Genomic DNA, 25,902 nt, shown 5'->3' on the forward strand with positions numbered 1-25,902 from the left:
CTGTTTTCCTTTACTCTGTCATAGTTAATGCTTCTACAGTGTATGCTTACTTATACCTGACATGTAAGATCAGAATTTCTGATCTGTGTCAAGTTGCTTAAGAAGGATAACTTTTTACAGGGATAATTTTGTTATCAAGTTAAAAGGACAAATCATTTCCTATTGTTCAATAGACTTTCCTTTCTTTTGTTTTTATTTTTGTTTTAAGACAGGGTTTCTCTGGCTGTCCTAGAACTTGCTCTGTAGACCAGACTGGCCTTAAACTCAGAAATCTGCCTGCCTCTGCCTCTGAGTGCTGGGATTAAAGGTGTGTACCACCACTGCCCAGAGCTTAAAGCTCTTCTAAGTGCTAATCATTTTTGGTTAATATCTGGTAATAAATTGTCATAAGATTTAAATATGCAATATGAATTTACAAAGGAAAATGAAAACATGTTTTATGCTGTCAAAATGTAGTCATTTGGATTTGGTTTTGACATATCCCAGGTAAAAATTTAGATTCATTTATTTTTGAAATATTGTGATTTTGAGGATTGAATTGAGGAATTTGTACTTACTAGTCAAGCACTGCACCACTGAGCTACAATTTTAAACTAATTTCCAATTTTAGTGTATGTTTAAGATTCATTTTTTTAAAAGATTTTTTATTTATTATGAATACAACATCCTGCCTCTATGTATGTTTGCACACCAGAAGAGGGCACCAGATCTCATTATGGATGGTTGTGAGCCACCATGTGGTTGCTGGGAATTGAACTCAGGACCTCTGGAAGAGCAGTCAGTGCTCTTAACCTCCGAGCCATTAAGATTCATTTTTACTATTTTTAATTATGACTATGTGTGAGTATTTGTACATGGGTATGTGTGTGTGATGTCCATGGAAGCCAGGGGCAGCAGATTCCCCTGGAGTTGGAGTTAATAGGCAGTTACGAGCAGCCTGCTGTGGCTGCTGGGAACTGAACTAAGGTCCTGTACAAGAACTGTATATACTCTTGACCACTGACTTCCAGTTTAATACTATACACTGTTCCCATGTGTTGCCACTCTGTTTGGTGGAGTGAATCTGGGAGAGTGAAGCCTAGAAATGAGGTGGACTAAAGTCTCATGCAATAGCCAACTTTATTCATCTAAATTAGACAGTTTACATTCTGAGGATTAAGCAAGGTCATATGAGCAAAGTTGACATTAGTTCAAGCTGTATTACATTGTCAGGACAGCTCTTGCCTGTAACATCATTCTGAATAATGATGGGTAAGATGATGGGTAATCTAAAGTAAACCACTCCTACCACTACACCTGGGAGAGGTACGTGAGCACATTATATTATTTGGAGTTTTCTCACAGGGTCTCAGAAATCTCACACAGCTTCATTCATGAGCTGTGTTCCAACGCCCCTGTGAGGTTTAAATTACCGTCCATGGATAAAGGGAAGTGTTTGGAATGGTGGCACTGTAAGCCCCGAAACTCTCTCTGTGTGTGTGTGTGTGTGTGTGTGTGTGTGTGTGTGTGTGTGTGTGTGTGTGTGTGTGTGTGTGTGTGGCCCCGTCCATCCAAATCCTATAAAGTTGCTGTGTAGTTAAACTCCTGTCCCTGACAGGTATTGTAGTTACTTCATGTTAAGTTTTAAACCCAGGACAAATGCTGAGGTGCTTATTTAACATATCAAAATGGACCTGACCGCCAGGTTCTCCCAGCATTCCTCAGTCCCTACCTGTTACAGGGTATGGTAGCATATCCTGTCCTCTACCCTGAACTCTCCAGCCCAGAGGCCAGGCTGCCCTTCCCCCAGAGCTCTTCCTTAGATAATCCAGGCCCTGGTTACCGGCCCCTTTTGGACCTTTGGCCTCCTGGCCGCTGCACCTGGTTCCCCTCTTTCCTCTCTCCCTTCCACTCCCTCTCTCCTCACATGGCCCAGCTCAGTCTGGTGATGTCCACTCTAGACTCTTCCCACATATCCCTGCCCCCGACTATGCTCCCCACCACATATCTGCAGTAAACTCCTCCTCCACCATACCTAGGAGTGGCCACACCCTTTCCTTTCCTTTTTACTTTTTTCATTCACACCACATAGCTCTTAGTTTTCGTGTTCTTTTTAACCTGCCACTTTTAGTTTTACTGATTGCTCCTAGGGAATCATTGTACCGTCTAATCTGAGTGGATCGAAGACAACTTTGTTGGTAGTGTTACACAGTGCTTAATGCCGCATCTTTCCAATGTAGAACATGCAAGTCTGAAGCTGTGGTCTGGCCTTACTGCTCTTCTGTCTGTATTCCCATGCTCATTTTCTCGTCCAGCCTTCGTTGTACCCATGCTTAGTGTCTTAGAATTTCCACACAGTCATGGTGATGGCTAGCATGTGCCACTATGCTACCTTGGGTTCTCACCGCCACTTTTGTCCAGATGCTGCATGCCCAAGTTGTTCACAGCTGCTGTAGTAATGATTATTTGCTCTCCCCATTTTCTAGGCACCTAATGGAGAATTTGAATGTAGTAACAGATTACAAGATTTACGAGTATCTCATAGTCCAGGGTGCTCTAGGAAGAGGCAGTATTTAGATTAGTTAATTCAGTCCACCTGGAAATAAAATTAAGAAAATGTGCATGGTTTACTTTGGGACTGTTCCATCTGTATAGTCTGAGAATGTTAGATGCCCCTAGGTAGCCACTCCTTTGGTTATTGCTTGAAAGATGTGTACTTGGTGTGCTTTGCTGTGGCGTATGGTAAAACTTAATGAAATTATTCTTTGTTCGCTCAGAGAATGTCCATGCATACAGAAGCTGCGGAAGTGCTGCTGGAGAGGAGAGGTTGTGCAGGAGTCATAACGCTGAACAGACCCAAGTTCCTCAACGCTCTGTCTCTGAGCATGATCCAGCTGATCTATCCACAGCTAAAGGTCTGTAACAGTGTGAAAGCCCCGTGGAGATCCTTCTCAAGTACACTCACTGTAGGAGAACGTTCCTGGTATTTTATCTGGGGACTGCCTTGCATCAGCATCACTGATGCTTTCCTGTGGAACCTTGCCCACTCCTCTCACTGTCTTAGGAGGCATCCCTTCTGCTTCACATAGAGCTTACTTTTCATGTTTCTTTCTGTGTTCTGACACCCTTGGTATCACTGACCTTTTAAACAGTGATGCCGACAGCTCAGAAACAGAAAGGTATGGTGGAGGAGAAGGCTTATTGCAGATAAAAGGGAGAGCATAGCCAGACATAGCCAGACATAAAAGGGAGAGCATAGCAGAGACATCTAGGGGAGTCCAGAGTGAACATGACCCTGAGCCTGGCCATGTGAGGAGGGGAGGGAGGGGAGAGCCAGGAGACCAGGAGAGTAAAGAGTAGACAAAAAAGGGCCTGGTAACCAAAATAGCTGGGTTATATAGGGAAGGGCAGGGAAGCTTCTGGGCTGGAGAAATTTAGGGGGATGGGGTATGCCAACCTTATCTGTAACAGGTAGGGACTGAGGAGTACTAAGAGAGCCTGGTGGCCCAGTCCACTTTGATATGTTAATAAGCCTGGGTTTGAGACATAACAATCTGACCTTTTGTTGATAATAAATGGTAAGGGAAGATGCAATCTTTTCTATGACTTCTTCCTGTTGACATTGGTGCAGTCATTGCTGAGGACTGAAGAAAGTGGGAATGTTGTCCAAGGCCTGAGAGAAAGGGGGGTAAGGGTGGGGAAGGCTGTTTTCAGTTGCTCTCCTGGCTCTGCGGGACCCTCTGGGGCCTGGGAAGTGCAGGCTGCCTTGGAGCAGTTTGTGAGACTGGACCACCTGGACTGCAGCTTAGGAGCTGAGCAGGCTAGACTCAAGAGAACTCCTGAGGCTAGCAGGTTGCTGGAGAGTGTGCTGCTGGTTTGAAATCTGCTGGGGCAGATAGACTAGGAACAGAGGGTAGAGTTAAGGAGTTTAAGGGAAATTTTCCATCTAGGGTGTTTATTTGCAACTTTCAGTCCTATGGTTCTGGTAGTTGGGGGAGGGGAGTCACAATACCAGGGAAATGGGAGAGATCCCACTCTCAAGAATAGGCAGGTAGGGAAAACTTAGGAGTGTTTATCTGGAGTCCCTTTGACCTGGGAGAGGTGGATCCAAGTTGACTTCCTGAAGCTTAAAAGAATTTTTTAAGTTTACAAAAAGAGGTAACTTTTAGATATGCTAGCATTCCCACTGTTTGTACTCTGTACTGAAATCCACAGTGTGGAAAAACTCATGCCTTTGAGTAGAAGCCTGAGGACCCAAAATGATTCTCAGCTGGAAGCATGAACACCGTTTCCAGAGGGCTGGATAATTAGATTGGGCAGAGATGTTTTCAGCACTATGGAGCTGTGGTGTCCACAATAGCTTTACCAGCTCATCAGAGCTCCAGTGATAGATGTTGATGTTTTAGTATAACAATAGCATAGTGAGGAGGAGAGAAATAGGAAATTATTTTCCATATACCTTCAATCATTTTCTTAAACCTTTGCAACTTGCATTTACATACCTTTAAATGCTTTCTTACACCTTTACAACCTGTGTTTATACATCTTAAAACACTTTCTCTGAACTTACGTAAAATTTAAGCACTTTTCTAGGCAGTCATTCCCCAGGAGACACAGGTGGCTGATTCCAAGAGCAGTCATTGTAAAGCAAGTTACTTTAAATAAAGGAATAGCACAAAGTTACATTGAACCTGTTTTGTAAGTTTATCTCTTCAGAGTTTGGGAACAAGGTAAACTGTGTTTCTCAGCTGAAGTCCTAGTAGCTCTTGGAAAGTGGAACCTGAGGCCTGATCCCTCCCTCCCTCCCTCCTTCCCTCCCTCCCTCCCTCCCCCACTTCCTTCTCCATATGAATAGAACCAAGAAGGCAGAAGAACTTAGGGGGAAGAGCTGGGTGCTTGGTGCTTATAAAGCAACAGTTAGTATCATCAGAGTTCTGAAAAGGATAAATTGTAGCAAGAGGTGTAACCCAAATTGCCTATCTATCAATAAAAATGACAGAGACCCACTACCTAGACAGTTGCCCTAGGCTCCTGTGGTCTTGATGGCTTCATTGGGGCAATGGTCCTAGGTCTTTGGCTGTCATACAGGACAGCATTTAATCTTCAGCTGCCATACAGCAGCATTGGCCTTGGGCTGCCCGACCCAGGTCTGAGAGGTGTTCCTGTGGAGGAGGAACTTGGAAGACTGATACCCTGACCAGGCAGAGCAGGGCAGTCAACCAACAGTGTCCACAGCTTGTATAGAGCCCTGGCAGCAGGTGAGGCACAGGACAGCTTTGCCCAGTGGTTAGTGTTACCATAATTTAGGTGATGTCATTGTGTCCCATCTATATTCTTTGGAGATCTTAGGCTTCCTACTAGGAGTATTTTGTCTATTATGGGAAGCTTTTTCGTTAAACATTGTAAATGACATATTCAGCAGATCTCTAAAGAGTTTGAAGACCATCTGTCTATTAACTATACCTGAGTTGAGGCTTTACTTTGAAAATGCATTCAATTATCTTTAACAGTTTAAGCTGGTAGCTTTTATAAGACTAGGATTTTATGGCTTTATCCTGTTACTTTGAACTTTACAAATGAGAGTGGAAGATTTAATTGAAGATCCTTTAGCATCACAGTAAAACTTTAACCCATAAATATAGTCTTAGGAACAGGGGGACTTTTCTTATCGTTTTATAGTGCACTATTATAGACTGTCACAGTTTTTTTTAAAACCATAAATATAGTCTTAGGAACAGGGGGACTTTTCTTATCGTTTTATAGTGCACTATTATAGACTGTCACAGTTTTCTGCATGGCTTAGTCCATCCAAATAGCTAAAGCTTAACAAAGTGGTCAAGCACAAAGAATCTAGACAAATACTACTGTGAACCTAAACAGACCTTGACTATCAAATATACCTTATTTATCAAACAGACATTGTTACTTATCTAAATTTTCCAGAAGCCTGGTGTTGAACGGGTATCAGAAATACAAGTAATTATATGTCAGTCTCTAAATCAACCTTTGTTAATATGAGTAGACCTTTATAACCATAAAATCCATACCAATCCAAAATAATTTGGAAACCTGCTGTTTTCTTCTTAGCCTAAAAAGAGATATAATGATAGAGATCTCATTAGTAATAAGAAGTTAGGTAATTGCTGCTTATGCCACATTGTCATCTTAAGGTGGTGACGTTACATCTTTAACACTCTTTAACCTTATTAAAAATGGCTGCTAGTCCCATGAGATCATCAGCCAAGATGGAGGAGAGCCACATGGTTGCTATTTAAAAGCATCTATTTTTCTAAACAAGAGTTGATTCACATATCATAGGTTGTAGCATTTATACACAGGTTAAGATTACCCATGTATAAAATTTTAAACTATCTACTTTTGTTGCAGACTTTAAGCTAATTTTTGATATAGATTTTACAGATTCTTTAACCACACCCATCGAAGTTACAAATCCTGAGATAAAGACTGTTTATACAATAGTCTTAAAAGATTTCCTGAGAGCAGAGCACAGAAAAATTATACAGATAAAGACTTTAAGAGTGAACAGTTTAAAAACCTTAGAGATTGTCACGTCTGCTGCGCGGCCTGTGTCCGAGAACGTGCGGAGGGTGTCGGGTATTGATAACACAGAGACTCGTTCAATGATATAAAGAGAACTTTAAACAGGCTCCAAAAAGGTTCAAGAAAAACTTCCTAAGAAAGGCTCCCACCAGAGAAGCCTCTGCTCTCTCCTCTCCCCCCGACAGAGCTGCTCTGCAAAGCTGCTGCCAATCGCCAGGTGTCAAATTAAGAGACGCAAAAGATTCCATTAAGGAAAGTGTAAAGGGAGCCTGTTCTCCATAATTTAAAGTTGCCTCTTTAAGTTGTTTAATATCCTTAAAATTTAAAGGGTTATGACGCCTAATGACCTGTCCAGAATTGTTCGGATCTGGAACTTCCATTACTGGGGCCACCACCTGGCAGCATTGGACCCCTCCTCTGGGTCTTCCCTCCAGGTCCAAGAAGGACTGGGTTATCTCATAGGAGGAGTCCCTTTTTTCAGAGTATGGGGAAGGGTTTCTCTCCCTGTCCTGTCTTTCCTTAATTAGAATCTTTTTTAGTTCTTTTTTAAGGGCCGCGATCTCAGCAAGTAACCGTTCCTTTTCAGACTGTGACGAGTCTGAGTCTGAGCTACTTCCATTTTCTAGGTCTGATAGAGAAGGATATAACCGATTCTGACCGGAGTCCTTCTTTTGGGTCGCGCCCGGAGATGTCTACCCGTTTTTTGTTGTTACTAAGAGACTCCTCCTCATCCTCACTAACAATGGAGCCTCTAGTTTCAATCACGGTCTCTTCATCATCACTCTCTGCCCCTGAACTCAAGGAGGCTTGAGTCTCAGTCTCTTGTAACTCTAAAAAGCCTCTTTTGTGTCCTGAACTACCTGGCGGTGACGAACCTTATCTGTCAAAAGTGCTCCCCTCACTAATCTCCATAAGGAGAATGTCGTAGGGGGCAAGGACTCAGATCCCTCTTTTCGTAAAAGTCTATGAAGATCACGGCGAACCTCCTCCCAATCTGGAATATTTAAGCTTCCCCCAGTAATGAACCATGGACTGGCTCGTTCAATCGATTTTAGAAAGCCTTCTAGGGTTTTAGACTTGACTGCAGTCCCATGTTCTTTAAGTAACTTTTTTAGTTGATACTGCAATGATTCTAGCTTCCCGGAACTATTCCCCATAGTTTCTTAACCCCGTCCACTTACCTCGCTTTCACGATCTCAGTGGGACCTCCAATTGTCACGTCTGCTGTGCGGCCTGTGTCCGAGAACGTGCGGAGGGTGTCGGGGATTGACAACACAGAGACTTGTTCAACGATATAAAGAGAACTTTTAACAGGCTCCAAAAAGGTTCAAGAAAAACTTCCTAAGAAAAGCTCCCACCGGAGAAGCTTCTGCTCTCTCCTCTACCCTCGCTGGTTCTGCCCTGACACCAGAGGTGGATGTGTGTGGGTTTTTGAAGGTGCGGTTAGTCTTTGGACAAGGTCGAGGTCAGGGCGGTTTCTGTGGGAAGGCCTTTCCCAGGAACTTATTGTATCGTTTTTAGTAAACATGTTTTTACTAAACATTGTCTTACAGCTGCCTACTCCCAGGCAGAAGGGGAAGTGGCCAGGAACTTATTGTATCGTTTTTAGTAAACATGTTTTTACTAAACATTGTCTTACAGCTGCCTACTCCCAGGCAGAAGGGGAAGTGGGTCTCTGCTCAAGGTCTGGTGTTCCCACAAGAGATGAGATCTTTGGGATCATTTGCCTGTGCTGGCAGAAGTTGTTATAATCTGTGAGAGTCTGGAACTCACGTGTGCCATATTTAGCCATGGAGCTGCACCGAAGCCAAGCCATTTGCAGTAAGACATGAGGTTTTAATAGCGTCTCTGAATCTGAGAGAAAAGGAGGAAGGGTCCACAAGGAATTCTGCCATAGGGAGGGTTCCAGTCAGCTCCAAGAGGGAGCTGAGAGACAGAACAGTATAGCTGTGGGGGACATGGAGGAACAAGCTGGAACCTACCCCAGGAAATGTTCCCATATTGTAGAGCCCATGAGGGTATAGAGACTGCAAGACTTCAGGAGGGACAAGGTCACCGTCTTTGTTAGGGTTTTATTGCTGTGAACAAACACATGACCTCGGCAGTTCTTCTAAAGGAAAGCTTTTAATTGGGGCTGGCTTACAGTTTAGAGGCTTGGTTCATTATTGTCATAGTGGGAAGCATGGTGGCAGGCAGGCAGACATGGTGCTGGAGAAGGAGCTGAGAGTTCTGCTTCTGGATCCTCAGCTTCTGGATCCTCAGGCAGCAGGAAAGGACTGTCATATTAGACCAGGCTTGAGCTTTTGATACCTCAAAGCCTGCCCCCTAGTGCATGTCCTCCAACAAAGCCACAAGGCACTTCCTAATCGTGCTATTCCCTGTGAGCCTGTGGGGGCCATTTTCTTTCAAACCACCACAGTTGCAGAGACCCAGAAGGGCCCAGCAAAGCTGTGGGACTTAGCAGGCATTTCCTAGGGGGAAGCAAGGAAACTTGCAATGTGCAGACCCAGGAGGGTACCAGGAGAGACAAAGCAGGCAGCTTCATGGGGGAGGAGGCAAGGAAAGGGTTGTGGTCAGAGGAAAGTAGAGTAGCTGTGGAACTTAACAGGCAGTTCCCAGGGGGAGGTGAGGAAGGAGTTGAGAGAGGCCATATGGGGGTATCATGGTGACAAGAATTCTAATCTAGGCCTGCCCCAAACAGACTGAGAGACATGTCAGAGAAATGTCACAAATCACAGAGGAGAGGTGTCCCTTTCGACATTAATAGGGGCCCTTGTAGCTTTTTTTTGGGGGAGGTCGAGACAGGGTTTCTCTGTGGCTTTGGAGGCTGTCCTGGAACTCACTCTGTAGACCAGGTTGGCCTCGAACTCACAGAGATCCGCCTGCCTCTGCCTCCCAAGTGCTGGGATTAAAGGCGTGCGCCACCACTGCCCGGCCCTTGTAGCTTCTATAGTAAAAGCAGACAAAGCAGGCAGGAAAGATGAATGGAGCAGATAGAGAGCACATCTGAAGAGGTGACTGAGAGGCGCTTGGGAGAGGGAGGGGCTCCAATAGAGGGAGAGTGGTAAGTGGGGCCACAGAGGGCATAGCAGGAAAATGCCCATGTGCTGGGCATCCCAGATGGTATTGTAGGCTCTAGGAGTCAGAGAGGGGATACTTACTGAGTAGACAAGACATGGAGGTTAGAGTAAGTAGAGGGAAGAAGTAGCTAACAATTTGGACTCTAAGATTTGGAGGCTAATATGGCAGGTGGCAGAAGCCTGCAGAAACAAGTGGTCCAGACACACCTTAGGAGAGTCAAATCGGCCTGGTTGGGGAGGCTGCATCCCTTAGAAGGGAACTCGTGTATGCCAGTTCCGGGCTTTCGCACCAGATGGATGAAAATAAGTAGTAGGAAGGAAGATGTGACTGCTCCTCAGCTTGGTGGAGCAGGCTTACTGTGGATAGAAGGGAGAGCATGGGCAGAGACCGGGACAGCTGGGACAGTCCAGAGTGAACACAACCCTCTATCAGGCCATGTGAGGAGAGGGGAAGGGTGCCTCCCTGACTCCTGAAGCATGCTACACCACATGGGCATTTTCCTGCTGTGCCCTCTGGTCTGACCACCATGTGGGCATTTTCTATTACACCCTCTGGGGCCCCGAAGAACCTGGAGACCAGGAGAGTTAAACGTAGACAAAAATGGGCCTGATGACCAAAATGGCTGGATCATACAGGGAAGGGCAGCTGGGGAAAGGGCAGTTCAGCTCTGGGCTGGAGAAGTTTAGGGCAGCGGGTAGGGGTATGCCTCCTGTACTCAGGTAGGGACCGAAGTATGTTAGAACTTGGTGGCCAGGTCCACTTTGCTATGTAAAACAGGGACCTCAGTTAGCCATTTGTCCAGATCTGAGACCTAACCTGTACCAGTCTAATGTGCTGCTACCTGACCTTTTGTATGGAAGACAGTTTGTCATTCAGTTTTTGAGCCAGAGTCTAGCTAGGTAGCCCAGGCTGGCCTCAGACTTACCGTCTTCTACCTATCCTTCCTCGAGCTGGGACTGGGGGTGTACACCTCCACACCCTGTGAGGCAGCTATTTTAAGTTGCTTGCCTAGCTCCTCCTTCCTCTTGCTGCTTGACCCTCATTCTGCCCCTCCCCTCTCCCCACAGTGCCTGCTAATCAAGTATTCTACTGAGCTACACCCCAACCCTCATACCCTTTATATTTCTTAGCCATCCTTAAAGAAGGTCATAGGTTTTAAAGTGGTATGCATGAGACAGTAGAAAGTGTAAGGCTGAAAGTCAGGCATGTACTTGAAACTTGGATTTCTGAATATTCAGCTCTGTAGGCTAGGCATATTAATCTCTGAACCCCACTTTCCTCAGCTGTGAGGAAGTGAGAACGATGATCTTTTTGTAGTATGGTTACTGCACCTCACGCTCATGCTCATTTTATTTTCTGACCTCACCAAACCCTCATCACCCACCCACATATTTAAAGAACTTTGTAAGTAGCTTGACTATAATAACTTTTTTGGTATAACAGTCCTGTCTTGCAATGGGGAAAAGGTTATTGCTGCACCACATGCTAGCAATCTTTGGGTGGATTTGTTCACTTGACTCATAAGTGTAAGTAACACAGTGCTATTAGGCACGCACTTATTCATCTTAATCTTACAGCTTTGACAGATATTCCTGGAATGCAGATTGCACTTAGAAAGAAAAAGAAGTGAAATGGATGGGATCCATTCCTCTGAGTGTGTTTTAGGAAAGGCCACACAAGTGCACACGCATGTGTGTGAGTGTATCTTAAATGAGCTTGTATTTACTGTGCCCTCAAAAGCCACCACCATCCTTTGTGTTTGTGTAGAAGTGGGAACAGGACCCTGAGACGTTCCTGATCATCATAAAGGGAGCTGGAGGAAAGGCCTTCTGTGCTGGAGGGGACATCAAAGGTAAAGTGCCCACTGTAAACCAGTGCCCCTGGAATAGTAAGTACTGGGAATTGCGCGAGGTACATCTTATTTGATTGGCTTTTTAGAATTGTTTGCTATATGTTAATAATTCTTCTAAAGTTAAAAAAAAGAATTTGTTACCATTCTAATGGAGATTTTATTTCACTGACCCTGAACAGTGCTGATATTTTGTTTTCCTCTTGTGGCATGTATCCCCACCCCCACATCGTCACCAGCATCATCACCATGTGAGGACTTCTCATCCAAACTCAAGGCACACTCGCTTCCATCACTTCCCACTGCTCACGATCTAGAACGCACGTTCTGGGAGTGGAGCTAGGGTGATAGCCTATACTGTTACGTGTTTAAAGACACGAAAATTAAAATTTGTTTTTTATTATTGTTCAATCAGTCTGTATGTATTTAACTATTAAAGATATTTGTTCTTGTGATGAGAGTTATGAACTCATTGCTGTCACTGCTGGTTGTTCTGTTGAAAAGGATTTTTACAGTTTATATGTTGTTCTTATGGAATTGGTAGGATTCAGAGATTTTTTTCCTGTGTTACGATTTTGCATATTTGTTTTATTATTAAAAGACAACAACCTCTGGGTTGATTTGTTTACCAAATTTGTGAGTTTATATAAATCATTGCATTATGAGCAGTAAGTCAAAGACTGTGTGTGCGTGTGTCTGTGTGTTATTTGTGTATGTGCACTTGTGCACATACGCATACTAGAGATCAAACCCAGGGTCTCATGTATGCCTTTGCTCCATCTCTTAGCAACCATAACATAAATATTTTAAAATATGGTTTTTATCCCCTGGGAGTGACTGTTCTTTAGAGTGTGGCCACGGTCTTGTCAGTTTCCACATGGCAAAGACTACTGCATTGGTGAGTTTAGCTGCTTCTTGCTGTGAGCAGTTTCTGAATATGAGTTGTCCCTAGTGTGAGTGTCTGTTACTTTGCTGAAAAATTATGACATCTTACAGGAGGAAGGGTTTGTTTTGGTTTATGGTTCCAGGGGAGTTCATGACAGGAGAGGAATTGCAGTAGGCAGCCAGAGCAGGGCGCTGAGAGATCTGGGCTTCTCTTCACCCTTAAGCAAAAAGCACAGAAAGAAACCTGGGGGTGGGGGTGTGGCTGTGAACCCCCCAAAATTGCCACATGACTAACTTTATATTCTTGTTTAGAAATATAGTTCTAAGTTCCAGAATTATTCTAGTTTATATGTGCAAAACAGTAAATGGAAATTCTAGAAGATCCTACAAGTAGACACTCAGAAAAAATTTAAAGGTGTATGTCATTTAACTTTAATATAAAGGAAAACATTTAACTGGGACTGACTTATGGTTCAGAGATTTAGCATGTAGTCATCATGGCAGGAAGCATGGTGGCATGCCAGCAGATATGGGCTGGAGAAGTAGCTGAGAGTTCTACATCTAGTTCCAACGACAGCAGGAAGAGATAGTGATGCTGGGCCTGGCTTGAACTTCTAAAACCTCAAAGCCTGCCCCAAATGCCACAGTTCCCCCAGTAAGACCACACCTACTCCAAGAAGGCCACACCTCCTTCTTGGAGTGTCACTCCCTCTCTGAGCTTATGGGAGCCATTTTCATTCAAACCACCACAATATTTAACTAGTTGATTTGAATAAAATTAGTTTAAAATAAAATTAGAAGGAACTCTGAAAAGGCTTGGGGGAAAGCTACTCTTGGAATTGGTAAGTGAGGCTCTAGCTCAACAAAGGACAACAGATAAGGGCTTTTTTTTCTTCTTCAGGATACTACCCCTTGTTTACATTGTAATGGCACAGTCCCAGCAGATCTTTCTTAAGTATTGTTAGCCCTTGGTGACTGATGTTTCTGCCTTATGAATTCAACTAACTGTAAATGGGAAATAGTTTGGCAAAAATTATATTTGTACCAAAAAGTTACTTTTTTTCCTTTTTATTATTCCCTTAATACCCTGTGGCAAAAATTTACATTGGATGTTTTAGGTTACCTAGAGGTGACTTACATTGCGTAAGACAGTGCGTCTCAGTCATTTACATGTACTGTTTTTTCATGAAGGGTACAGGGATGGGACAAGGTGTGGGAAAATGGGTGTGGAGCTTCCATGTCCTCTTTGCTTGTGTGGAACCTCTTCCTGTTGTCCCATCAGGAATCTTGTTAAATTTCAACACTCAGAGCAGAGAACACACTGCACCAATGGCGTTGTTGAGGATGTATTCTTCTCAGTATATTATCTGTAATTGTTCTGCAGCCTTTGGACTTCCCTGAGAGTTTCATTGTAGAAGCATGGAGGAACATGCAGAAGTGTGATCGGTATAAGTTAATGCAAATAGACCAATGGGAATCAGCAAGTCTTGTGTGTCTAAATCCTTGTTGCTTTCTCTGCCTGTTCCTTTCTCTGAGGTCTGGAACAGGACTCTTCAAATGGGGTTCTTGTGATTCAGGCCAGAATGTCTCTGATCAGCTCTAAGTAATGGGAGGAAAAGGAATAGAGACTGTGACCCACTTTAGGTAGAGAAGTTCTTGTGTTGCACAGGTGCCAGGAACTGTGGGTGAAAATCTGGGTGTGTGAGAGAATGTGTACATTTGTGCGTGCATTTGTGTGTAGACAATTGTGTTCATGTGTGTATATTCACAGCACAATAAGTAAAAGAAGAATTTTTGCTTTGAAGCATTGACGTTGGACTATGGGTCTCTGACAAAGGGTAATGTGTCATCAATATGGGTGACTTCAAATATTAAAGCCATCTGTAAGTTCCCCTCCCTCCAGCACCTAATGATTACAGGACTTTTGACTGTATTGACTGAAAGCCATCTTTATGATTTGTAATTGTTCTTTCCTTCATTTTTTTTCTCTTTCCTACTTTAGCAATCTCAGAAGCTAAAAAAACAAGGCAGAATATGTCTCAAGATTTTTTCAGAGAAGAATATATTCTGAACAATGCCATTGGTATGTGTGTGGTCTGCTCTACCCTTTGAACATGAAATTGAGAGCTGGGCTGGTGCTGTAATTTGTTATAATGCAACCAATAGGTACTCTTTATGGAAACAGTCACTATTACTTTTTGGTCAAACTGGTAAAACTATTCTGTGTTTGTCTAAAATCAATGTGAAAATACGGGCTCTTGATCATTTAACTAGCTTTCTCGGGAGACAGGAAAACCTGCATTCTAGGATTCCAAATAAGACAAAGTACCATTTTTCTGTTTCTTTAGGAACTCTGGAGTAGAAATTTCTTTAAAATCAGAATTCTAGGTTTCTGTGGACTTGAAGTTGCATTTACCTTAGTCAAACATGTTTCGAAAAGATAAATTAATACAGCATTTATATCCATAAGTCTATACATAGTAGCAATATTCTAATTTTACATGTTATAAGAATAATACATTTTAAATTTAAAGTTCAACCCCTTTTGTGCTTTTCCTCACTACCATTCCTTTCTCTAACCAGAAAGAACCTTAGCCCCTTTCAAAAGCCTTGCCATCGTTAATCTGTAGTGTATTCTTTTAGACATATTTTAAATTGATTTTAACAGCATAGGACTTATTTTGCCCTAACTTAAGGAGAACTGGCCTCTCTGATATGAGACTTCCCTCCATGAATCTGTGGAGTTAGAATTTATAGTATAATACCATAAATGTTCATTGGATTTTAGAAGATTAACAGCACTTTGTGGCTAAAACCAATTTACAGAACAGTATACAAACGTGCCCTGACTAATGATGGGAGTGTGTCCAAATAAGCTGTAATTAAGTTGAAAACACAGCAAGACATTCGATGCATCCGACCTATGTAGTGCCAGGGAGGAGGCCACAGAAATCACTGGGGCATTGGGTAGTAGATCAGTGTTTACCATGATGTATGAATGATCTTTGGGAGCCCATTCCAAACAGAGATGCTCTCTCAGCCTGGACATATGGGGATGGGCCTAGGTCCTGCCCTGGATGAAATGACAGACTTTAGAGATCCCCCCAAGGAGGGCCTCACCCTCCCTGGGGAATGATGTGGGGATTGGGTCAGGGGTTGGGGGGTTGGTTGAGGGACAAGGGAGGAGGGGTGGGAGAGGGAGCTGGGACTGACATGTGAAGCATTCATGCGAGAAATGAGTTCTTGTAGGAGTCCTCTTCCCATGAATCTTAGTGGAGTTTATAGCTCACAGTGTAATACCATAAACATCCTATTTTTTTTTTAGAAAATTAACAAGGAAACTAGAGTACACATATTTAGAATGTGGATGTATTTTACATATTCTAACTAAAGTTTGTTCTCTTTTAGCATCCTGTCAGAAACCGTATGTTGCCCTTATTGATGGGATCACAATGGGTGGGGTAAGTGGACTTTTTGTTATTTTCATTGTATGAATGAGTTGTATTAAAGTAAGGTAATGATTGGCTGGGGAGATGGTACAGCAGTTAAGAGCGCTTGTTGCTCTTTCCCAAACCCACATTGTGGCTCATAAGCATCTATAACTCCAGCTCCAGGGGATCTGATCCCTTCTGACTTCCATAGGCACCAGGCACACATGTGGTACACATTCATGCATGCATGCATGCAGGCCAAACACATACATAAAATAATTTTAAAAGGCAGTCTATATTCTACTCCTTCCTGCAGACATTAGTGTTTTATCATGTTTGACTGTACTCTGTAGACTAATTTTGATGTGAAAGGCTTGGTGAACTCCTCATTGGTGCTTTAGTGAGCAGTGCTTCCATAAGTTTTTGCTACACAACTCTGGCTGACTTCTAATTTGCTGTGCAGCCCAGGCTGCCTGGGAATGAATGTTGGTGTTCCATGTATAAGCCAGTGTTAGCTACACTGTTAAAATCTCTTTTAAAAAAAATCAGTAAAGCAGCCAGGTAGTGGAGCACACCTTTAATCCCAGAACTTGAAGGCAAAGATAGGAAGATCTTTGTGAGGCTAGCCTGGTCTACAGAGAGAGTTCCAAGACAGCCAAGGCTACATAGAGAAGCCCTGCCTTAAAAAACCAAAAAGTCAGTAAAGCTTAAAGTTCTTGAATTGTTTTCATATATATAGGTGTTTTTGTCTGCTTGAATGTCCACATTCATGCCTAGTATCCACAGAGGTCAGAAGAGGGCGTCAGATCCCCTGGAAATGGAGTTGCAGTTGGTTGCTAGCCACTGTATGGGTACTGAGTATGGAACTCAGGTCCTCTGGAAGAGCAGCCACTGTTTTTATCACTGAGCCATCTCTCTAGTCCTCCTCCTCTTCTTTTTGAGACAAGGTCTTGACTATGCCTCCCTGACCACCTGGAACTTGCCATGCAGATCTGGCCAACCTCAAACAGGCCGTGATCCTTCTGCCTCTGTTTGTGGAGAACTAGAATTACAGGTGTGTGTTACTATATCCATTTAGCCTTGGCATTTTTAAAGCCCTTTCTTGGTGATTATAGTGTGGAAGTCAAGTTGGGAACTAGTATGTGGTTCTGTGTCACCTGTGGGGCTCTTGCCAAATTCCTCAAAGACAGTAGTTTCCACTCCTTAGCTTTTATCAAAGTCTCTTGGAGGGTTGGTAATGCGCCTTTGCCCTTCCTGATTAGCCAGTCTGGGCTGTATCTAGGTATTGGAGATGCTGAAGATGCAGATCTTCCTGTTGACTCCCAAGAGTTTTCCTCGTTAGACTCCAGCCTCAGTGCTATGGTTGTGTTTTGTTAGTCTGTTACTTGAGAGCTCAGAGGACAGTCACAGTCTCAGGTTAGTGACCTTGCTTATTTAATTTTATTGACCCAGGCTAAAACTGAGAATTATTCTTGGCAATTAAGAATTAAGAAGTCTGTATGGTTAGTAATTGTTTCTTGTTTGATTTTGGTCAGTAATTTTTTTGTTCTTTTTTTTTAAATTGTCATCTGTATTTATCTTTTAAAGCAGACTGTGACTGAGCACTATATCTGCAGTCACAAGTCTTGCTGTGTCACAAGACATGGGGAAGTGTAGGGTTTTAGCCTAGGTACTTTACTTTGGAAAACACAGGGAATTCCTGTCAAGTTGTTTCAGCCTGTGTTCTTACTTCCAAGACTGGTACATAAAGAGTTAACTACATGGACTGTAGTTAAGACGTGGACTGTAGGATATGAAACTCAAGCCATCGTAACAAATTTTTCCTTAAATGAAATATATGAGAATACTTCAGTGACTAAGGAATCCAGCTTGATTGCAAAGTTAGTAAGTTACATTACTTACAACAAATGCTTTTCCAACCTGTTGAATCAAGCCCACAGTATCACAGTGCTACAAGTAGAAAGAAATTTTATCTTTCCTAGTTTCACAAAAACAAAAATTATATCCTGGAAAATATATTATTGGAATGAACAAAGGTCAACATTGAATATGTGGTTCTGATGGAGCTGAGTCTACTACCATGCATGATGTGTCGTCAAGTCCTTCCAGGGGTGGCATTTCTTCAGTCACAGCAGCACTGGTGTCATCCACACTGACATCATGTTCATATACCTAGAGCAAGCTTGCTCATCCTGTAGATCCTGTTTGCATGTGTCTGGATCTTCAGGACTGAAGCAGGAGCTGCAGGATGACCTGAGCCTTTGCAGACTTGTCATTCTTGCCAGCCTCTGCCTTTTGCCTTAAGGTTTTGATAATGGACTTGAGCTTTCTTGATTCTCTCCATGTTTGCTGTGCACCCATGGGAACTTAAACGATACAACATTGCCATGACCCCAATCAGTTTGACACAACCATCTTTTTAACCATTTTTCCCAAGGTATTTTTCATAATTGTTCAGAGGTTCTCAGACTTTGCCCTTCTCTCTTCCTGTTTTTTTCTGTTCCTCTTTACCTTCTGACGTTTCAGTCTGACTTTGGTAACAGACACTAGGGTCTTGCTCTCCCATTGATTCCTTGACTGTGACTAACTATCCTAATCAGTAGGCTCCATCATATAGATCACTTCCAAGCCTTGCTGTCAGGGAGAGATGGGGGCCGTGGTCAGTGTTGTGGATATGTGAGGTCTCTCCCTACAACGCACCACTAAGGCTGAGTTAGCAACTTGGTCCTTGGTCTCAACTGTCATGAAATAGATGTGTGTCTGGTTTCTGTCATTCTGGTGCAGTAGTCCTTGAGCGACACCACCTCATTCCCAGAAGATGTGTATCATCACAGCAGCTCTGATAGCTTCTTCTGGTTTTGAGAGTCTTCATGAACTCCAAACTATATATTTTTTGAGAACTGCTCATAAAACTTTTTGTAGTTCTCTTTATCTTCAGCCAGTTCATAAAAATAGTTCTAAGAAATTCTTGACCAATTTCTTTCTGAAAGCTTTCAAAATTTTGCTTTGCTACAGCATCTGATGGGAAACACCTAGAGGGAAATCCTGGGAATCCAGTACCCCTCTAATGAACTTCAGTTTGTTAAGAATTTGGACAGTCCACAGGGTGGTGCTGTAGAGCTTGATCTCCCCCTTCCTTTTCTTTCTCTCTCTCTCTCTCTCTCTCTCTCTCTCTCTCTCTCTCTCTCTCTCTCTCTCTCTCTCTCTCTCTCTCTCCTTCTCTTCTCTTCTCTTCTTTTCTCTTCTCTTTTCTCTGTCTCTTTGCTGTAGGAAGCTTTTTTTCCCAGTATGGAAAATGACAATTTCACTGGTTGTCTACCACAAAGAGAAACAAGGCCTATTGTAGAAGAAATGGCTAAATTCCATTATGTTTTAGATTTCTGAAATTCTATCATTTAATATTTTAGTATAAAATAAAGTAAAAAAGTTTTAGTTAAAAAAAAAGTTTTAGTCATGGGACCCATCAGGAGGATCAAAGATGGTCAGTGACCCCCAACAGTCTTCCGGGGGCTGACAGAAACATTGACATTGGCCAGGAGAGGGCATCAAAGACAGAAACTGGAGGTTGTATGGTTTGGTTTTGCATAGCTGACAGAGCAGGTATCTTGGTGGGGCCAGAAGTCTGGTTGATTATAAACTCAGTTCTGGTTCTCTGGGGGGTTCTGAGTAAGTTACTATGGTTGTCATTCCTTGAGGTGTGCTCTGACTCCCACAAGATCATTGGCTTTTGTTCTTGAGTCCAGTCTTAGTTTCCAGCATGGTGTAACTGCTGCCACTTAGAGTCTACCACATCGTGGGATATTTGCTCTGCCAGGCCCAGTGCAGCTTTTGTCAGAGTTCTGGTCCCTGTATCAGTTCGTCCTGTCCTGGGAAAGAGTAACTCAGGAGGAAGAAGTGCTGGGTGTTGGTGGCACATGCCTTTAATCCCAGCACTGGGGAGGCAGATGCAGGTGGCTCTCTGTGAGTGAGTTTGAGGCCAGCCTGGTCTATTGAAGGAGTTCTAGGACAGCCAGGGCAACACAGAGAAACCCTGTCTTGGGGGAAAAAAGGTAGAATAGATCTGGAGTGTGCAGATTTGCTTTTGCTAGGCCAGTGACACAGTTATCCTCCGTGTGTTCTAATTAACCAAGCAGTGGGAACTGCATTAGCAGTGAGTGCCTCTGTGACCTTGGGACACTGTGTTAGAGCAGTATCCAGGCCACCCACAGGGAGTCTTGACTTTGCTCAGTTGTGGGTAAGCTACTGAGGTTACATGAGACATGTCCTGTGATATGAAGAGAACAAGCAGTCTGAAATTGCATTAATAGGTTACATAGTTTAAAAGGATATCCTGTTTTTGCTACTGTTACTGACAATTGAGAAGATGACGTGTTAAGAATCCTTTTTTTATTATAATAAAGAACTAAGTTTTTCTTAGCATCATTTAGTAGAAATCAAGGGCTTAATGGAACCTGAAAAAAAAGAAATGATTTTATTAACTAAATTGAAGATTTTCTTTTTAAGAAACTTTTGAATTCTGTCTCATTTGCTACAGTTCTTCCTACTCTCTGAATTTTTTTTTCCGAGACAGGGTTTCTCTGTATTGTTTTGGAGGCTCTCCTGGAACTCGCTCTGTAGACCAGGATGGCCTCGAACTCACAGAGATCCGCCTGCCTCTGCCTCCCAAGTGCTGGGATTAAAGGCGTGCGCCACCAACGCTCGGCTCTACTGTCTGAATTTTTAAGTCACCAGTGGTTTGTTTTTCATCATTTAAAAACTTTAAGAAGCAAGACCCCCTTAAGACTGAAATCTTAGTCTTGTGTGCACTATTTTATTGTGGTGTTCTCTGCTATGTAATGACCCAGCAAGAAGAACCAGATGAGGCTCCTCAGTCTTGGACACGTCACTCTGTGAACGATGGGGTCTTTTTCTTTATGCATTGAAGATTATATATACATATATATATATACACACACACACACGTATTTGTGTGTCTGTGTGTGTGTTTACTGGAATAGTAACAGCAGGAACAGGAAAACTCTTGGATTTCTAAGTGTGTACACTATACTTTTTTGCATTAATTTTTATTCATGCTTACTACTGGATCATTTATCCACATGTGGATGAATAACTTCTTGTCCTTGATAAAGTCCCCCACTTGGGGACTCTGCTATTTTAAGATTCTCTGTCTTAGAGTTAGGATTGTCCTTAGTTGCATAAGCTCTAGGAAGTTTTCAGGTCATTAACTTTCTGTCCCCATCCCTGCCCCCATGCATTTGTGCTGATCAAACCCAGAATCTCATTCCTGCTGTTGGAGTAGTGTTCTGAACTGTGCCTTCTGCCTCATTATTCACAAGTAAGCATGAGTTAATTTTCAGGATGTAATGCGTATTCTTTTACATACATTACATATATCCATTTTAATTTTCAGGATGTAATGCATATTCTTTTACACACATTATATATATATCTGTTTTAATTTTTAGGATGTAATGCATATTCTTTCACATATGCCTCACCATAGGTAGTCTGCTCATGCTTGTCTGTCTGTCTTGTTAGGGCTCTTTGTCCTTTGCCTTTCTCTACCATACCCCAAGGATATCCAGGTCCAAAGTTAGGGTAAGTTTCCATTTTCTTACCAAGACCTTGGCTTTCCTTTTTTCCTCCTCCCTCACTTTAGTTTAAGGCAGCGGGAGATAGAGTTTTGGCTTTGAGTACGAGCATTTCTGGAAGCTGTCAGACATTTGCAGAGTCTCAGCTCCATGAGTTATTTTCTTTTTGCTTTGGCTGGCTCCTATGGTTGCACTGATTAGATTTTTGGCTCATTCTGTTTATAATTGTGAATACACTCTGGATTCAAGGCCAAGTGGGAGCCACCTGTCCTCCTAGGCGATGCTTTCCTTGCTATATTCCCATCCCGCCATGTTGGTTTGATGACTTGTGATCTAAATAGTTCTTTGTTTTAGAATCATAGAACTTTTTCAGACCAAAATTTGGGAGGTAGTTCTTTTTTTTCTACAAAATAAACTCCTTTTAAGGATATGTGGTCCTAGGAAGTTTGAAACTAATGGGACCCCCGGTATGACCTTAGCCATATTCAAGATTGCTCTCAACTATTTCCCAAGTAGCAAAATATTAGTGCTAGAGACTGGCTAGAGACTGAGGATAAAGCAGTGGACAAGGCAGACGTGTTTTCTCTCCATACAGTGTGTTCTATTGAGTTAGACCAGGGTACTGAGAGTATCACCTCTGCAGCACGCATGTGCGGGTAGTGTAGGGATGGGATGCAATGGGATGCATGTGGAGGAAGTCATTTCTCAACCAAGATTCAAACATGGAGAGATTTGCCTGAAAAGAGCCAGTTGGAAGAGAAGAAGGCAGTGTTTGGTGCAACCGTATTGATCTGTGCTGCAATGTTGAAGGGCAGTGTATGAGTAAGAAGAAAATACATATGAAAAGGGTGAGAGAGGGAGAGTACCAGGGGAAAGTTCAGTGGGCATACGTTTGGAATGCGAAGCGGGTAGGGTTAAACTCTGAAGCCAGACCATCCTCTTGCATATGAAGATGTGCTGAATAATTTATCCTGGTGTCAATCTGGAGAGCCACTTAAGTGCTCGGCAGGGGCTTGACTGGAACATGTTTACATTTTAGAGAGTGCTCTTAGGAAAAGAACAGATTGGAGGGGAATGGGGTTGAAGGCAGAGAGATTACTTAGGAAGCTATTTTAGGGATCCAGGTGAAATGATGAGGGAAGGTACAGGTAATTAATAGAGAGCAGACAATGGGGGTAGATTTAAGAGAATAGTTTAGCAGATGTGATGAAATTTGACATGAGATGTATGTGAAAGATAACAGGCAAGGATGGCATCCATGTTTCTAGTCAGGGCCGTGGTGGGATGATGGCACTGTTCACTCAGGTGGGAGGAGGAGTGGGTGTGGAGTGGCAGGGAGGGCAAAGGGAACTAATTTGAGTCTGGAGTTTCATTGAGAGATGCCTGTGAGCTATCCACTGGGGGATTCTTAGCCTGAACTAAAGTGTCTTATTGAATACCCAGGTCTGAAGTTTGGGCTGCTGCATAGGCAGGTAGTGTAACTGACATACAGGTATAGTGTGTGCTGGTGTAATGGGAATTAGCTCACAGATGCCTGGTAAATGCAGAGATGGTATTAGGAGAATGCAGAAATCCACTTGGCTCATATGCAGGCTTTTGTTATTGCTGGTTTTGTGAGACAAGGGATAGGTAGTAAATTGAGACTCAGCTAACAGGAATCCTTATTTCGTTTGTACTATGAACAGGAATTGCTTTGTCTGTTTTTAAGAAAATTGAAAATAATGTTTTTTCTAGGGGCATCTTCCCCTGTTGGTCAATCCCCAATCCCCACAGCTGGAGAGTTTCATGGTGGCCTCCCTAGCTTATAGTGAATACATTGCCATGAGGAATGTTTTCCAGGCTCTTCCTATACATTTTGTTCCCCAACTTCAAATCCCCTTGTTCTCTAAGGCAGTGTTGGCTACTTTGATTAGAAAATGGTGGTGAGTGGTTACATATACTGGGTAGGTTGCTAATTGTTTCTAGGACTTTAAGTAAAACTATGAATATATTTTGTTTAAGAGAACATAGGCCATCAACTTAATGTTTCCTATCAAAATTGAGGCTTTTTAAAATAAGTTTTTATTTAAATTAAAACAATCTTATTTTACATACCAATCCTAGTTCCCTCTCCCTCCTGTCTTCCCATGTCCCCCACCAACCCCCCATTCCATTCCCCATCCACTCCACAGGGAGAGTGAGGCCTCCCATGGGGGAATCATCAAAGTCTGTCACATCATTTGGGGCAGGGCCTAGCCACCCCCCTCTCCTGTATCTAGGCTGAGATAATGGGCTCCTAAAGCCCATTTGTGCAGTAGGGATAAATACTGGTTCCACTGCCAGAGGCCCCATAGACTGCCCAGGCCTCCCAACTGGCACCTACATTCAGAGATCCTGGTTCAGTCCTATGCTGGTTCCCCAGCTGTCAGACTGGGTCCGTGAGCTCCCACTTGCCCAGATCAGCAGTTTCTGTGGGTTTCCCCAGCATGGTCCTGACCCCTTTGCTCATCACTCCTCCCTCTCTACAACTGGATTCCAGGAGTTTGACTCAGTGCTTATACTTATTTAATGTTTGAAATCTTTTTATGTTGGAAGTCTTTTTTAAAATGACATGAGCAAGCCACCCCTGCCAGGAAAGCAGGTGGGCTAACTGCAGATCTTCAACTTTCCCTCATCTCCTCCAAATCCACTACCCCCAAGTCTTATCTTCAGCTCTGTAGCAAACCAGCTGCTGCAGCACCCCACCCCCCAAGAGGATCACACAGATCTTCCCCTGCAAGCTCACTGCCTAGTCCCAGCCTCCAATTGCAGCAGGCACTCCCTGGGAACCCACAGACCTCTCTGACCAGGGAAGCAAGTAGACTAATTGCACATCTTCACTTCTCCTTCCGCTCCTTCAAGTCTAGTCCCCCAGTCTCATTCCCAGCTCTGTAGTCAACCTTCTGTGATCTTTCCTTACTCTCTGCCCTCATTCCCAGGGTATTAACTAAGCTGATCCTGGTGGAACACTCTGCTTTCCTCCTTCTTGTGAAATCCTGCTGTAAGTCTCAGGTCCTAATAAACATAAATACATTTTATCTGGAATTCCACAGTACCCACATCTATCAGGACCCCAGAAGATTTTCCTATGGGCAACACACAACCTCCATGGTCTCCTAAGAATCAGAAAAGAAACAGAAACCAAGGAGCAGAAAACACCTCCAGCAAAGACAAGACCAGATATTAGCACCTAGAGTTACAGTCTTTCCAAACACAGATGCCTCTCTGACACATAAAACCACAGTCAATAACAGTGAGAACAGTATGTCTTCACTAGAGCCAAACAGTCCTACCACAGCAGGCACTGAGTGTTTGAATATAGCTGAAACACTAGTAAAAGACCTTAAAACAGCCTGTATGCATATAATGGAGGTCCTTAAAGAGGAAATGAATAAACCCCTTAAAGATATCTGTGCAAACACAAGCAAATAATGAAAGGAAATGAATAAGACTGTTTAAGACTTGAAAGTGGATAGAATCAACAAAGAAAACCCAAATTGTGGGAAATATAGAAATAAAACATTTAGCAACTTTACAGGTTCTACAGAAGCAAGCTTCATCAACAGAATACAAGAGATGGAAGAGAGAATATCAGGCATTAAAGAGATGTATACATCTGTCAAAAAAAATTTCCATTGAAAGAACTCCTGGCCCAAAGCTTCCAGGGTATCTGGGACACTATGAGAAGACCAGATCTAAGAATAATAGGAATAGTTGAAGGAGAAGAAACACAGGTCAAAGACACAGAAAATATTTTCAACAAAAATCACACAAGTAAATTTAACTAACCTAAAGGAGATGCCTATCAAAGTACAAGAAGCATACAGAACAACAAATAGACTGGACCAGAAGAGAAAGTCCCCTCAGCACCTAATAATCAAAACACCAAGCATATAGAACAAAGAAAGAATATTAAAATCTGCGAGGAATAAAAACCAAGTAACATATAAAGGCAGCCCTATTTGAATTACACATGACTTCTCAATGGAAACTCTAAAAGACAGAAGTGCCTGGAAGAATGTGCTGCAGAGTATAAGAGACCATGGATACCAGCCCAAACTAATATACTCAACAAAACTTTCAATCACTATAGATGGAGAAAATAAGATATTACATGATAAAAATTCAGTTTAATCAATATCTGTCTGCAAATCCAGCCCTACAGTAGTGGAAAACTTCAATACCCTACTCTTGCCAGTAGGTCATCCAGACAAAAACTAAACAAGGAAATGTTGAAGCTAACTGAAGTTATCAACCAGATAACAGATATATATTTACACAACATTTCACCAAGACGCAAAAGACTATACCTTCGTAGCATCTCATTGAACTTTCTTTACAATTGATCACATACTCAGAAACACAGCAAGTATCCACAGATACAAGAAAATCACAACAACCTGCATCCTGTCTGGCTACTATATATTAAAGTTGGATGGTCAACAGAAACAACAGGAAGTTTATAAACTCATGAAACTGAACAGCTCTCAATGAAAAATGGGTCAAG

At 42.7% G+C, this 25,902-nt stretch overlaps 1 protein-coding gene across 1 annotated transcript in view; it reads left to right on the forward strand.

Annotated features, from left to right (window-relative positions):
• Hibch (3-hydroxyisobutyryl-CoA hydrolase) overlaps positions 1-25,902 on the forward strand; it is a 78,911-nt gene that overhangs the window by 17,716 nt on the left and 35,293 nt on the right. The window contains exons 3-6 of the mRNA XM_040753669.1: positions 2,757-2,894; positions 11,389-11,473; positions 14,358-14,438; positions 15,764-15,816. Coding sequence (XP_040609603.1) covers positions 2,757-2,894; positions 11,389-11,473; positions 14,358-14,438; positions 15,764-15,816 — 357 coding nt within the window. The remainder of the gene's footprint in view (positions 1-2,756; positions 2,895-11,388; positions 11,474-14,357; positions 14,439-15,763; positions 15,817-25,902) is intronic.

Source organism: Mesocricetus auratus, unplaced genomic scaffold, assembly GCF_017639785.1.
Source record: "Mesocricetus auratus isolate SY011 unplaced genomic scaffold, BCM_Maur_2.0 Super-Scaffold_100010, whole genome shotgun sequence".
Lineage (NCBI taxonomy): Eukaryota > Metazoa > Chordata > Mammalia > Rodentia > Cricetidae > Mesocricetus > Mesocricetus auratus.